Consider the following 16,416-nt stretch of genomic DNA (forward strand, 5'->3'; position numbering starts at 1 on the left):
TTCGGGGTATTTGGAAACACTTCGCGCACAAGTTTTAAAATATAATCTGGGATCCCTTTCCCGTTTTGTCCACACCGATCCTTCATCTGCTGCAACGTTTATTTCCGTTTCTTCAAGTCCAAGTATCTACGATCTCTCCAAACACTTCGTTTATTTAGCTCAGTCCAGAAGCAATGTGTTCGAATCGACGAATTTCTGCAACATGGTGGCCGCACCATTCCCTAACTGCGATTGCCTGTGCCGTGTCACGCATGGTTGACAAAAGAAGTGTGAACATACATATTCGGCTTCATCTGGTTCCACAATGAAATCTAGCTGTGACACTGATTCACTAATCCCAAGAATCGGCACTGAATTTATCAAAGTTTCTGTTGCACTTGCAAGGGCGGGAAGAGAGGCGCCATCTTGTCGATTCGAGTTGTGAATCGGAATGATGTCATCTTGAATTGGAACTTTCTCCACAATAAAGTCACCAATGTCATAATCGAAATTACCTAAGGCTCCCTGATTATCTCGAACAATTCTTCGTCAAATTAGGCTTCACATGAAAATGTTTTGTTGCTCATATTGAAGACAAGCGAAATTGCAAAGTTCTTGACAGTTGTAAGCAGCAACTCGATGCGCTCATGGGGCGTGGTTGCTAGGAGATCGCGTGGTCAGAAAGGCGAAAATAAAAAGTTTTAGAAAGTAATAAAAGAAATACCCAGTGCAATCCAAAAGTACCATGTACAGGATATTTAAAAAAAAAATATTCACGAAAACAAATCTTTTCTAAAAATGCAAAATAATTTATTAATTTATCCCAAGGTCGTAACCCTGATCACGTGGTGGGTATTTGGAAGGAATCTTTGCGATGACGCCGTGAATGAGGCCGTGTGTATTACATTGTTGAAATCAACTGCCCAGGAATGTTGAAGCATTGACATTATGACAGATGTTCGTCATGGATGGAGAGAAAAAAGTATCTGAGAGAAACATTGTTGCTTTGAGCTTCGAGACAAAACATGTGTTAATGCCGAAGAAGCCAGCGACCTGAATGTAAGCTTGATGAAAGTAATGTTGAAACCAATTTTCACGCACATGACAGAATTAATGTGAACAAATATTAATCTGAACATCGTTTCGAAGTCTGTGAGGCTGTCCGTATTTGAATATTTCTATCTCCATTCCGACGTGAAATAATATAATGTCTCAATTTCGCTGCCGCTGTGGAAAATTGCGCACCGATCTAATAAAAGAAATACTACTAGATCTACAATTGCAACGTCATAAAAGAACCAGGTCAACGTTATCTTTTTTCCGTTGTTTATTAAAAATTCGTTTCCGAAGCAAAGCGAATCGATCTACATCATAAATTAATTCATAGACTAGATTCTAGTACCAAGTGTTGAACCTTTTTTAAAAATGTCATCAAATAACTTACACAATTATTGAAAGACATTTTTTTATAAGTCATATATTGTATTTCGTCCGCCCGGTATCTGATTGTTTAGTTGAGGCTTGAGGGGAGAAACACATACACAAAATATGGATGGCCTTATGCAAATGACACTTGGCATGCCAATCAACAGGGATCTGGGTCACTGGGACCCGCCAAGTTTCACGGATCGAGTTACTTAATTCGGCATGAGGAGCTTCATCGGACAAGTAAGACTTTGCCAAAATACATAGATTGCTACTGGGCAATGAAAAAAACGACAAGAAACTACTTTGATCACTTGAAAATATTTTTGACCTTTTACCAGGTTTTTTTACACGATCGTTGTCATCCAGATTCCAAATGAGGCAAGACGAACAACACAACGAAGAAAAACATTGTTGAAATCACCGATTGCCGTATATATTGTGAGAAATGCTATTTGTAAACTGCAGATATACCGTACACCACAGGATAGCGATTGGTGCCCCAACACATATTATGTTCTTCATTTACACTGCTCATATGCATCACGACAAACGTATGTCGTTCTAGTCCAGAGATCTAGAACTGTAATTTGTGTGCTGGATAAATCGTGGACATTCCACGGTATCATTTTATGAAGATGTGAAGACGACATGGCAGGTAGGTTTTGAAACCAAAGACGTACGCGTTTGTTGAAAAGTCTTGGAATCGTTTGGTAGATATTTATATTACCATTAAAACTTACGTCCTTGTTGTCAAACGACCCACGTGGGTGGGTGTTTACATGACGTCACCCGTTTACGCATTAAACCAATGAAATGTATGTGTTATCATGACGTCATATAGACCTGTCAAATCACTTTTATAAGCTCCGCCCACTAGAGTGCGGTAGTTACTACCGCAGATGGGGCTTTAACGCCGCAATATTCAAGCAATATGACGGCGGTCTGTGAACAATCGAGTCTGGAACAGACAATCCAGATTGATATCATGACCATCGATCCACGCAATTGGGATACGATGACATGCATCAACCAGGTCAGCGAGCCTAATTACCAGATCCTGTTAGTCTTCATGGGAATCTCCGAAACCTCTTCCGAAACTTGCAAATCTAAATAGCCCCGAAACTTAAACTTTTTCAAATCTAAATGATTTATCAAAGTGCTTCGTTATTTCAGGTTCCTCCGAACACGTTTTGATTGTTTCTATTGGGACATTAGCAGGAGTCCTATGCTGTGCTGTGAAAGCCCTGATCATAATACTTCGGATACATCTCAAGAGGAGGTTCGTATTAGAATTATCTTGAACATTTAATTACTTTGACAACAATAAATAATTTCGACTTTCTTCTTTGATAGGCATTTAGAAGTTGGAGTACTAAGTAAGGCTTGGTAACGGTGTTAGAACCTACACCGAAACGTCGCTCTTAATTGTAATAAAGAAGTTGTTCATCCATAAATCCTTATCCTTACTTAATTTCGACTTAGATTGATTATAAATTTCACAAGAATCCGATCTCAGTACAAAATACAATATCATGACTTAAGGCCGTTTCATTATTGTTTAATGCAAACTATGTTAAAAAACAGTTCATTTAACTTAAAAGGTGCGCTTGTATGACACGTATTATAAAGAACGATGTACAACCTCTAGCCTCGTCTTTTTAAATATGAACCCAAAGCCGAAAGTTATTTTGATCATAAAAATTTAATGATAACTGTAAAGTGTAATGATGGTGGTAAGAAATTTTTAGATTTGCAGATTGGGATATTGTCTATTTAACGATGAAATACTGTGCTTATCTCAAAGAGGTGAGGTGAGGTGAAATTGGGTTTAACGTCGCGTCCAAGACGTGCATGCACGTGTGTGGGTGCTTTCACTTGTCCGGACTGATGCCGATTTATAGTGCCGCAGTTTAACATGAATACCCCACTCAGACACAGTGTACTGACTCCGAGCCGACCAGTCCTTGTTTTAGCCCCTTAATGCCGAGCGACAGACAGGGTAACAACAAGTACCATCTGGTAACGTCTTTTGGTATGACGCGGCCGGGGATTGAACCCCGAACCTTCCGATCTCCGGGCGGACGCTCTACCACAAGACCACAGAGGCGGTCCTTATCTCAAAGAATCTAATATCTATGATAATGAACGTGTGTAAATAATATATGATAGATACAGTTTTTTCTTGTTTGGTCCCTAAGAGAGAATGTTATAAAACAATTACAAACTTGTTTTTTCTGGGTTTTTTTTCACAGAAAGATAGATGATCCCTGCTGCACCAATAGGTCAAGAAGAACCATTAGCGACAATGTGACATACTGTGAGATAGAGGACAGCTTAGTGTCGAACCACCAACAACGAACAACACAACAAACGAGACCTGCGTTACCTCTGAAAGAAGTCCCTTCCAAAAGAAGACCTGCTGTATTGGGTGCATCAGCGCTTCCTGAGGCGGAGAGTGTCTTCTGGTGTGATTCGGTCCAGAACGAGTGTGACGCTGGTGTAAGGATGTCTGAGCAAATCCAACATATGACTGAAAAGACTGATTCAATCATTTTCATTGAAGAACATTGTGATCTGTCAAATACCAGTGTCAGATATCTTACCACCAACAGCAAAACATAGAGTAACCAGTGCATGCTTGAAATGTAAAGATTAAAAAAGAGCCTCATTTAATTTTAATGATGAATATATGTGCTTTTAGTTGGTTGGCTGGTTTGTTGTTTTACGCCGCACTCAGAAATATTCCAGCTATATGACGGCGGTCTGTAAATAATCGAGTCTTGACCAGACAATCCAGTGATTGATATCATGAGCATCAATCCAAGCAATCCAGGGTTATTTCGAAAAAAATCTTTATCTGTACAAATTACCACCAAAGACAATAAATAGATCTTAATTGTGCACCCCCACTTTTCCGCCCATGGTTAGGTAGGGAGAATTTACGTTTGAAGGTTTTACATTTGTTATGAAATAATTTAATTTCCTGGTAGACAACTACACTAAAGTATATAATAAATAGGATATTCCATATGTCGAGTGAACTGTCATGTTTCTCTCACCTCGTGACCGGGGGAAAAGGGGATATTTTGACTCGTGAAAATAAGATAACCATGCAGCACATTGAAGTGAAAGCATTCGCAAGCGTGCATACAGCTTTGTTTCCTTGTTTTTGTTTTTGCTTTAACTGACTTTCATTTAACGTGTGCCAAATTAATAACTACCCAACAATTAACCAGATTTATTATGAAGTTGATGTTTTTATTTGGTAGTTTCCGGGACAATGTCCTGGTCAAAATGTAACCGCAAGAGGAAATGAAAACTGTTCAAAGTGCAGATGTCAAAACTATGGAAGTGCATGAGTGCCACAGTCTAAAATAAAATAGACGATGAACGTAGATGGTACTGACATCTACGTAGAAGATACTGTAGTCTACGTAGATGATACTTACATGTTTGTAGAAGATACTGTAGTCTACGTAGATGATACTTACATCTTTGTAGAAGATACTGTAATCTACGTAGATGATACTTACATCTTTGTAGAAGATACTGTAATCTACGTAGATGATACTTACATCTTTGTAGAAGATACTGTAATCTACGTAGATGATACTTACATCTTTGTAGAAGATACTGTAATCTACGTAGATGATACTTACATCTTTGTAAAAGATACTGTAGTCTACGTAGATGATACTTACATCTTTGTAGAAGATACTGTAATATATATATTTATATGTGTGAGTAGTACCATCTACGTAAGTGAACGTTAACGTATTGTATGATATTTTACTGTGGCACGAATACGCTTCCATACTATTCAAATTGTATAATGTTTGTCTTTCTTTTCTTTTGAAAGTACTTTCTGTCCCAACCCTAACACAAACTCCAAATATCTTAAATTGATATTGATACTTCAAGAAAAATATTGCACCCATATAGCGACGTGCAAACACGTGTGTGTGTGTGTGTGTGTGTGTGTGGCTGCTTTTACTAGTCCGGTCCGATTTTATAGTGCTAGCACACTGAGATACTATGTCGCAGTTTAACATGAATACCCCACGCAGACACAGTATGCTGACCAGCCCTTGTTTTAGACCACGGATACGGTCGTATTTGTTTGTAAAACACAACAGAAAACCCTTTGATCCAAGAGTTATGTAATATGTATATGTCATGATAATATATGACATGACACAATTAGGCATTTGTCTGTAAGAGAAGACATCTGATGTAGTAGTCATGACGCATGACAATGCAGGAAGTGTACTGAAATTTGTATATACTTTATCGCCTGGAGATACTCCAGACTGTAAGATGGAACTGATTTTCTTATTTTAACAGAAAATGATTATAATTTAATACATACTTGTATACATATTTGTATAAATATTTTTTCATTTTTGGCATGTTAATTTTTTAAACTACCTTAAACATGGAATTCTATTGTTCAGATGTGTGAAGCATTTCTGTCAAATTATACTGAATATTGCTTTTGTTTATGATAGTTTGGGGATTTAAAAAATATAATGTTATCATAGAATATATGATCGTGTTTGTATATATTTACTTTAAATATATTGTGCATGGGTTTCTATTGCACCCTAATTGCTACATGCTGCTTGAGTAAGAATAAAGTTCTTTTCAGGAACACAATAGACTTGTTGTCTTTTAATACCTGTATCATTTGGCATCATGGTACAGGTAGTCCAGGTGTTCGCTCCAATACCACTTATCTGAAGCACATACTGGAAAATAAATTACCCTGATTCCAAATTCCGAACAGGAAGTTTACCCCTCCCTACATAATGCATCCTGCCCGTGAAGATCCGGGGTAGAATAGGTCTTTAGCAACCCATGCTTGCCGTAAAAGGCGACTAACGGGATCGGGTGGTCAAGCTCGCTGACTTGGTTGATGCATGTCATCAATCCCAATTGCGTGGATTGATGCTCATGTTGTCAATCACTGGATTGTCTGGTCCAGACTCGATTATTTACAGACCGCCGTCATATAGCTGGAATATTGCTGAGTCGTATGATCTCGATTCTCATCATATCGATCACTGGATTGTCTGGTCCAGACGCGATTATTTACATTTACAGACCGCCGTCATATAACTGGAATATTGCTGAGTGCGGCGTTAGACAACAAACCAAACCAAACCACATCGTGTCTATCGTATCTCATTTTCAAGTACATGAACGCCATCAAGATTAATATGTACTCTGCAAAAAGAAAACAACAGATTATAATATAATCATGGTATCTAGTAATTCGTTCGGTAAGGGAAAATTAAAGCAGACCACGTCCTAAAACTTAAACAAATAAGTCCAAGCTTGATCGTTGAGTCAAGCCGGACACTGAAACTAACCTGGTGAGCGGTGGATTCTCAACGCCAGTAACGGGAACAGGGCTGCATTGCAACATATACACTGGAGCAAGGTAAAAGTAAATTTAGTTTTATTCCAAGAATGTATGAAATAGAACAAATTGCGTTTACAAAAAGCATGGATATAACCCAGGAATATATATTGTAATGTTACAGATGCATGAAATAATACCCAGAGTATTTATTGTATCATTGCGTGATTCTCAAAGTTACTTCAGCGAGTGAAGATGCGCGTTATATTTTGTGTGGTATAACTTATATATTGAGTGATGGTGTACGATAAAGATGATTGTCCCTCTTGTTTGTTTCCACATGGATGATTAAAATTTGCGCACGTTCGGTTCCGTATGTACAAGTAACATAGCTATATATTGAAAACAGTCTAATAATGCTAAGAAAGAGGTGCCTTAAATATTTCTGTTGTTATGGAAGCGTGAAAGATTGTGAAAACAATTCCATAATCTTTGTTTTGCAGATTATCTTCGCAATGGATATACATTTTCCACGGTGTCATTATTGGACAACGATCCTCCTGCTATCTCTGTTTTTTCTGAACGGTTTTTCGTTAACTTATAAACTGGTATTAGTGATGGTGTATTAGGCGATACGGTTCCACTTTGGATAATCAGTACATAATGTAGCGGCCATAAAATGTCCGAGTCCCGTGATGGGATTCGAACCACGGACCTTCTGATCCGAGGTCGGACGCCTTGTCCACATGACCAAAGAGGTTAACCTCGTCAGCAAGCTGACAAGGTAAGGATGACATCTGTAGGATGACTCCACGCCCTGCTACATACACCCCCGTCAACAGAAGGCACATCCCGGGCCGCATAGTAGGGTACTGAGGCTTATTTTGCTCAAATTTAATATGAATGTGCTCAGCCCCACGTTGGGCGCAAATGTAGCGGCCATAAAATTTCCGAGTCCCGTGATGGGATTCGAACCACGGACCTTCTGATCCGAGGTCGGACGCCTTGTCCACATGACCAAAGAGGTTAACCCCGTCAGCAAGCTGACATGGTAAGGATGTCATCTGTAGGATGACTCCATGCTCTGCTACAATAACATCAGGTACAGACTATTGCTTCTGAAATATTATAAGGTTCCAAAAAGAATCAATCACCAATTTCTGTCATATAATGCAGTCTATGCAACTTGCGTCACGTCATCGAAACAATTAATAGTATCATCTATTTACATCGACATTGTCGACAATTGAGAATACAGGTGAAAGACTTCTTGAAGAGGCTTTTAGAAGTTGGAGTACTAAGTAAGGATAAGATATATGGATGAACAACTGCGTTATTACAATTAGCAGCGACGTTTCAGTGTAGGTTCTAACATCGTTATCAAGCAACACCTCGTCATAGAGTGGATACGCCACCACCGCAACACCAAGTCCTCCACCCTAGATGCCATCACAAAGCTCCACAACTACCTCCAATCAGTTCTTACAGAAAACACCTACTCCACCCTCAGAAAGATCCCGACCAAAAGCAAGTGCCACAAAAAAAGACTCGCATAACCAATTTCAATAACCTCAAGAAACACACCCACAACCATCAACCTACAAGTACATCTGCCATTGACGGTCATCAAGACGGCAAGACGGTCATCAACTTAAGCAGCAAGAACTTCAACCAACAAGACATTGCAGTCCTGGCCAAAGGTCACTTGATAACGGTGTTAGAACCTACACCGAAACGTCGCTCCCAATTGTAATAAAGTAGTTGTTCATCCATATATCTTTTCCATACTCAGAGGAAAGATTTCCACCGCAGGTTAATTCAACTGTGTACAACATATAATTAGAGGATATTCATGATATTTACCGATAAAACATATTTATGTTGTCTTCTAACATATGATACTAATTAAAACAATGTTCTTTGCGAGACAATACAGTAAGTCTCTGTAAGTCTTCTATTCCTCTCTAAAATAATAATAATTTCTTAATTGATTGCAGTGCTATATTTTGTTCCTTTCTCAATCGACAGTTTCCCCTACAAGCACACCTTGTAGCAACTGTGACGGTAACAGAATGACCTGTGTTGACGGTGTGTGTCTACCTCGCTGTGTCAGTGAGACGTCATCTGGACAGTGTCTCCAGTGTCGGGACTCCAGGTTCTATGGAAAACAGTGTGAACATGACTGTCCAGACACCTGTCTCAACTCTCGCTGCAAGAGGGACAACACCCGTGTTGTGTGTACAGAGGGATGTGTGGCCGGCAAGAAGGGATATAACTGTGGTGCGCCCTGTCCTACACCCTGTACACAGTGTGAACGTTATGGTGATGGTTGTACAGGACCGTGTCTGAATCCCCGGTATTACGGTCCACACTGTAGAACACCTTGTTCCTCCAGCTGTACAGATGGATGTAATAGGATCACGGGGGAGTGTGGCAGCTGTGAGACAGGTTACACGGGGAAGTACTGTGTCAGCTGTGAGCCAGGTTACAGAGGGAAGTACTGTAACGATTCATGCCCATCACAATGTACAGAATGCCAGCAGCACGGTGTGAACTGTATAGGACAATGTCACAGATGGAACTACCACGGAAATGATTGTACTCTTCAGTGCCCGGTACAATGTCGTGAATGCGTCAAGGAGACAGGATTGTGTGTCCAGTGTGCTGAACAGCACTGCCGGGCTGGGTGCGGTGATCAGTGCACACCTTGTAAAGGGGAAGACTGCCATAGTCCAACATGTAAAATGATATGTCCTGCAAACTGCGTCGAGTTTAACTATTTCAGTAAGACATGTAATACACCATGTATCAACAAGAACTACTTTGGACAGGCTTGTAACATCCCCTGTTTTGATAAATGTGATACATGTGATAAAGACACTGGGAAATGTATTAGTTGTAAACTGGGATTGAGAGGAGAGTTGTGCGATGACACATGCCCGTCTAACTGTACACAGTGTGAGCGCTATGGGGACATATGTATTGGCGCATGCCCAAACAGTGGTTACTATGGACGCGACTGTTCGATCCAATGCCCTGTCAGCTGTGAAGGATGTCACAAGGAAACTGGACTGTGTTTGGAGTGCGCCGAGGGATTCAGCAGGACATACTGCGATGAAATATGTTCTCCGTGTTCAGAGAACACCTGTTACAGAACACCTTGTCGAAAACGTTAGTATGCTTGGACTTAAATCTGATACAATATTTTTGACAAATAAATAAATAAACATATGGACATACGGGGGGAAAGTAAGCTGGTTAAGACACTCGTGCCATTTTCTCTCGTGGGGGACTCTTATGGTAACAATTATTTCTTTTCATTGGACCGCCTCCGTGGTCTAGTGGTAGTGGTCCGGGGTTCGACCCCCGACTGCGTCATACTAAAAGACGTTAAAAGATGGTACTTGTTGTTACCCTGTCTGGCGCTCGGCATTAAGGGGCTAAAACAAGGACTGGTCGGCTCGGAGTCAGTATACTGTGTCTGAGTGGGGTATTCATGTTAAACTGCGGCATGGTATCTCAGTGAGCTAGCACTATAAATCAGCATCAGTCCGGACTAGTACAAGCACCCACACACGAACATGCACGTCGCTATATAAGTGCAATAATCTTGGACGCGACCCCATTTCACCTCACCTCTTTTCACTGAGGGGTCACGGGTGGCCCAGTCGTCTAACACGCCGCGATTCGCTGTGCATAGTTGCGTCCCTTGGACACGCCAGAAACCTTGTGGGTTCGAATCCCGTTTCGCCCCGATTATGTTTCTAGGTTTGTCAGCACCATACCCGTGCTCGTGGGTTTCACCGAAGTGGTAAACCTCTGAGACCCGCATCACTTCGGGCTTTCGTCCCACATTAAGCTGACACGCCGTGATATAACTGGAATACTGTTAAACGGCGTTAAACCCAACTCACTCACTCACTCACTCTTTTCACTGAAATAATAATGTGGTTTTTTTTCAGGTAAAACTGACCACACCGTGGCCATTACTACTGGAACAGTTGCTGTAGTCATTGTGCTGGCATTGATCATTGCGTTTTGGAGACACACGCAGAAGGGGTAAGTGTTACGGTAAACTATGGTTATAACGAACTCAAAGAGACCACAAATTGTAGTAGCATACATACAGCATATATACAGCAAATGGCCGGGACTCAAAAACAGTTCGTTATATCCGCCAGTTCGTTATAAGCGTGTTCGTTGTAAACGTAGTTTACTGTAGATGAAAAAAGGTTTCAGTCGGTACATCACTACTGTGTAAGTACATGCCAATGTCAACGTGAAGTCTGACTTTTAGAAATCCTCTTATTTGTGCTACATTGTGACACTAGTATACCGAACTGTCTCGAGGATATTTGTACCACTTTTGACGTATTTGAACAAAACTTCTCATGTTACCTAAAAATGTCACGCTTCTTAAACCGTACTGCAACACTTTATGGTACAGTACCGTTTTCCCATCTATAATGTATCTTCTAAAGCTTAAACATAATTTCATTTTATTTCAGGAATAGAACCCTTGGTAGCGGCACAAACGGCACCACCCTCAGCGAGTACAGTGACAGCCTGGCACACAGGTACTGGGAAATAGGTGATAATCACGAGTCTGGTCAGACAAGTCCCCCGCAACCTGAACATGCAGATCAACCTGCATTACCTCTCACAGAGATCCCCCACAGAAGACTTGCAACAAGGAACCTTTTGACAGATGGCCAGCGATGTCAAAGAAAATCGTCTTCTTTGTCAGAGACAAGAGCAGTGAGTGAACCCGAACTGACAGCTCCGGATGCTGATGTGGGTGGTGGTGTTGTTAGAGCCTCGTCCTTGCTGTTGTTGGGAGGAACATCAGCTGGGAGTGACAATGAGTCACAGTATCAGAGTAGTCAGGAAGTAGGTGTCGCTGATATGGTTATGTCGGAACAAATCGAGCGATTGACCAGAAAGACTGCTTCAATTATATTTATTGAAGAAAGTTGTGATCTGTCAAATGTATGTGTGAAATATCTTGCCACTAATAATGTTGAGGATAAAAGTTCACCTTAATTATATAATTTATATAATTAATTATATTTGAATATTGTTAAGTTGAAGCGGAAATTTGTCAACAAGAAATGAAGTATTCACGCCATCAAAGCTTGAATCAAGAAACCGTTTTCAACATTAAAATATCTTCAATGTGGATTCTTACTCCCAGACTAACCACTGCTTATTCTCTTGAACGTTCATATTCATATCTACTTTCATTTGTTTATGTTCCGGTTCCGGTACCTCGTGCTTATCAACGCCAAAAAATGGGATCATTCGCGACGTGATGAATCTGGCCGATTGTGTGCCATCGTTCAGATGTTCAATCACTGGTCGTTGAAATGTTGCTGAGGCCTAAAGTGGTTACTTTCCGCAAACCATTCTTTATCCGTTTAGTTTTCATTAAATGTTATACAATGTATAGTTATTCCATTTTATGAATATTATGGTCATCATTATGTTGCAATATATTATGTTTGGTTTTCATGTAAATAATCCTGTAAATGGTTACAGTGCAAATAGTATAGTTCCATTGTTTGTTTTACATTATCTGCTGAGAAGCAATAAATTTCAACGATGAAACACTTTTTATTCTTTGTCATACACCCTCTTTCATAGCATCGGTTCTACATCATTAATCATAAAGCTTTTATAACACTGATGCAGTTTTATCTATTTTCGCCCTAATTTCAGCTTTTGTCATAGCTAGGAGTGAATATATAATAAATGCTCGTGGCTACAACATTAATTCAGGGTAAATCTTTGTAAGATGGGTATGATGTTACGATATCTTTATTACGATGAAGTTTAATCTAATCGAGTTGTTAAATAAGATTGCTACTTCATATAGAAACATTCCTCCTTTTTCGTTCAATGTGGAGCACTATGACGCCAATTTTGCGATGCTAGAATGTTCAAACGCTAGAATGTTCAGGTATCAAGTAATTCTGATATTGAAATTGTTTATATTAGGTTTCGAAAGTATACACTGAAGAAATTATATGATTATCATCTGCAGGCTGATATTCTGAGGAGCCAATATTCTGAGGAGGGGATAAGCTAACATCACAACAAAGTCACATGTCATTCCTAGTTTTCTAGCTTATCATGGTTACGCCATCTCATGCCGTGTGAGATTCGGTCCATATCTGGACAATCATGGCCTACCTGTCCAAGGAACATATAGAGAAAGAACTATACTTTCCGACGTCGAAGCTAGCATTACAGAATAGGACAATTACTGTTCACTGCAAAAGGATTTAGATACGTTTCATAGTCAAGGTCTATTGTTGTCACCCAAAATAAATAGATAAACAAATAACATTTACCTCGTCGACTAATTTTTTTTCCCAGCCTCTACCCATCCGAAGATTAAATTGTTGGCCCCTTAAGAGTATAGACTTTTTTTTTATCAAACAACCATCGTCCAAATGGTTATTCTGAATTTCTAATGGCACTCTTGTTGGCACTCTTACTTCCTGCATGCACATATACTCACTGCAAATATATCACCAAGATATGTTATGATACCGAACTCACATGCTAAACATATGAAAACCTAAGGCCAAACATCCTTCACTTGCAGGCAAGCGTAATCATGTGCTATGTGAATCTAGGGCTATCTTGGGTCAGATTCGGCTCGAATCAAGATACTCGATAGTGACACGCATACTTTTGAGAAGTAACATGAAAACATTCAACATGTGAGAGTCTGTTGTTTGTTGTATACCTAAATATCACTAAATTTCACAAAGGCATTTGAAATAAAAAAGCTGGAACAAGAATTTCATCTTGAATGTAATAAATTTTGTAGTTTACGATCACGGTGAACAAACACTATCACTCATTTTTTCTTTACAATCAACGTCCTCCCTATGAGTCAAGAAATTTATTTTCCTTCTTTTGGGGAAGTAACGATAATTTCAGGCCATTTCGCCAGACAAATACAATTTTTCACTTTGCACATGTTTATGATATCTCTTAGACTTTCAGTTCGCGACTCATGGGGACGATGTTTAGGTAAATAATACAATCAGTGTTAAACCACATCATTTGTCGACTACTATTCACTCTCAGCATCCAAGAACATGAAACATATTCACGAATTATCCCTAATAGCAGCCTAGCTATAATACTGGTGACATTAACCAATAGTCACTTGCTCACTTATTCTCCTTTCGCCTGTTCACTGCAAAGCACATTGGATAGACTGATAGGGAGAGGAAAAAAACCCAAAATGTATTAACTTTGGTGGATGTATATGTATACTGTCCCTATATTGATATGATTGGAAATAGGAGGGAATACGTGTACAGTAGCGGATGAATCAGTGTGCGAGGGTGAAGACAGAGTGTAATCAATTATAACCCCGGATTAAGACAAAAAGCAAGTCATAACTTCATGAAGAAATGTATTATTACAAAATGTGAGACCCATATGAGAAGTATCAAACCATGAGTAATATAGTATGTGTGTTCATTTCATTCTTCATCCGTGCACGACAATGAACGATGTATTGGTGTAAATGATCTGACAACGTGGCACGATTTTCTTCATTGTGTTTTCATCAAAATGACAGCAAGTAATGCTAGTATTATGCACGTGAATATATAAACCATCATTGGGCGAGAAGTAGGAATGTAAAGAGATAACCAGATAACAATCCATTGATAGGGAGACCAAGATTAATATTCAATACAAAACGTATATAAAAAGTGATTTTATCGTCAGATCGTACACCATTTTTTTTTATAATGAGTACGCGTGACTTCATGTTTGCGCTGACAGCCGTACACCAACCAGCTGTATCGCGCAATGAAGTAGTTCCTCAAAATGAGAGGTGACACGAGTCAGAGGTTAAACCCTGACTTATCCTAGCGTATGCTTAAACTCTAAGTTCAAAATTAAAGGGTCTAAATGATCAGAAAAAACATATTTATTCATGCTTGGGAATTCCCAAGGGTTTCCCCTAGAATGTGGGAGTAGTTCGTCAGCGTTTACATCATTTCAAGAAAACAGTCACGTAAAAAAATATGAACGTCAAAATGTGTCGTTCTTTCGGTTATGAACTTCACTTTTGCGGTCATGTGACCGACCTCTCGTCCAATGGAAAAGCCGTATATCGTGTAAACATCACATTAAATAATTATTATCTATTCAGCAACGAGACTGTGATTGTTTGCGTACATGTCCGTTATCAAAATAGGCTAGAACTCGTTCTAATTGTTTCACGGGAGCACGTATTAGTGGCTGTGGCTGGATGTCACACAGCAAATACCTGTCATACTTAATGAACACATGCCATCATTCATTGTTTCCAACAATCCTATATATGTCCAACATGTATAGAGTTTGTTCTTATCATACAAGATGCTATAACTTCCTTCAAAAACATCAGGATGACTGTGACGAGATTGTGAAGAATGCACGGAACAGAAACAAGAAACAGAGGCACACGAGTGGTTGTTGTATAGTCATCCAGTGGATTACTCATACAACTGACATGCACATTGCACCTTATGACCTCTCCCGTGTCTCAGTCGTTGCTGTCAACAGTTACAAAAATCGACCGATTCCACATACACATAATCCGTTACTCAATACATATTCGCTGAATACTAAAAATTGATCTTATAACAATAAAAGCGACAAAACCCTTACCATGTTCATAAGAAATCTCGACTGTACGATTCCGACTCTATCAAGTGCACATGTTAATGAATTACTATCAGACAGTGATCATACCAGGTGAGCATATTGTTCCCCACTGGTGATACTCGTCACAAACATTTGTAAATGCAAGGCCATTGTTCACCTGAAAAAAACCCACACGGATACATATGGTACAATTCAAAATAAGGAATTGCATATGAGATAACTTTTGTCACTGATGCGTCAAATTTGGAAATGTCCTCCACATGACTACCATAAAACGTTTGAAAGCTTTACTGTGACCTTGAATGTTGTAACCTAAATCAAACAGCGTCTGCCTTAATCATATGACGATTTTTAAATATTGGTAGAACGATCATGTCGATTGTGCCTCAAAAGTTGTGAAATATAGACACCGAGGGCTGGAGCTGAAGGAATATTGCTCGACATAAAGGGAAAGTTGAAGTCATCTCTCCTGTCATATGCTCTTGTGGAGAGTATTTTGTCACTCTGCATCTTTATGCATAGATCTAAATATGAAATAGATGAGGCGGTCTCACTTGTCTCCTTTATTTCTAGTTCAGGTGGATAAATCAGAGGAAGGGATTGGCTATTTCATGGTTTTTGAATCATTTTGATATCAGATCATCGATATACCTAAAACATAAGTTAAACTTCGAGGTCAAATTACCTTGTTGTGACTTTGCCAATCCGAGCAGAAATTCCGATTCACATACATAGAGAAACATATCAGCAAGAAGGGGAGTCAATTGGTGCCTATGGGGATGCTTACTTCTTGCCTAAATGCCCCACCCTCACATAGAGCAACAGAGCCGTCACCTGTGATTATATGACCTACAGGTTGGTGGCGGCATACTGCCTCTTGGCAGACACAAGTAGTGGAATTTACATATTAGCTGCCAAATCCACTTCTGCAACACTTTCCTATAATTGAACAACCAAGATGAAAT

General features: G+C 39.5%; 1 protein-coding gene across 1 annotated transcript; it reads left to right on the forward strand.

Moving 5' to 3' along the window:
- Positions 1–8,822: 8,822 nt before the first annotated feature.
- On the forward strand, positions 8,823–12,524 carry LOC125381896 (cell death abnormality protein 1-like). Its single transcript, XM_048399245.1, has 3 exons — positions 8,823–9,940; positions 10,732–10,828; positions 11,278–12,524. The coding sequence occupies exons 1-3, from the start codon at positions 8,842–8,844 to the stop codon at positions 11,810–11,812; spliced, it is 1,731 nt and encodes a 576-aa protein (XP_048255202.1). The 5' UTR covers positions 8,823–8,841; the 3' UTR covers positions 11,813–12,524.
- Positions 12,525–16,416: the final 3,892 nt, after the last annotated feature.

The sequence above is a fragment of the Haliotis rufescens genome, unplaced genomic scaffold, assembly GCF_023055435.1.
Source record: "Haliotis rufescens isolate VD_foot unplaced genomic scaffold, xgHalRufe1.0.p SCAF_2, whole genome shotgun sequence".
In the NCBI taxonomy this organism is placed as follows: Eukaryota; Metazoa; Mollusca; class Gastropoda; order Lepetellida; family Haliotidae; genus Haliotis; species Haliotis rufescens.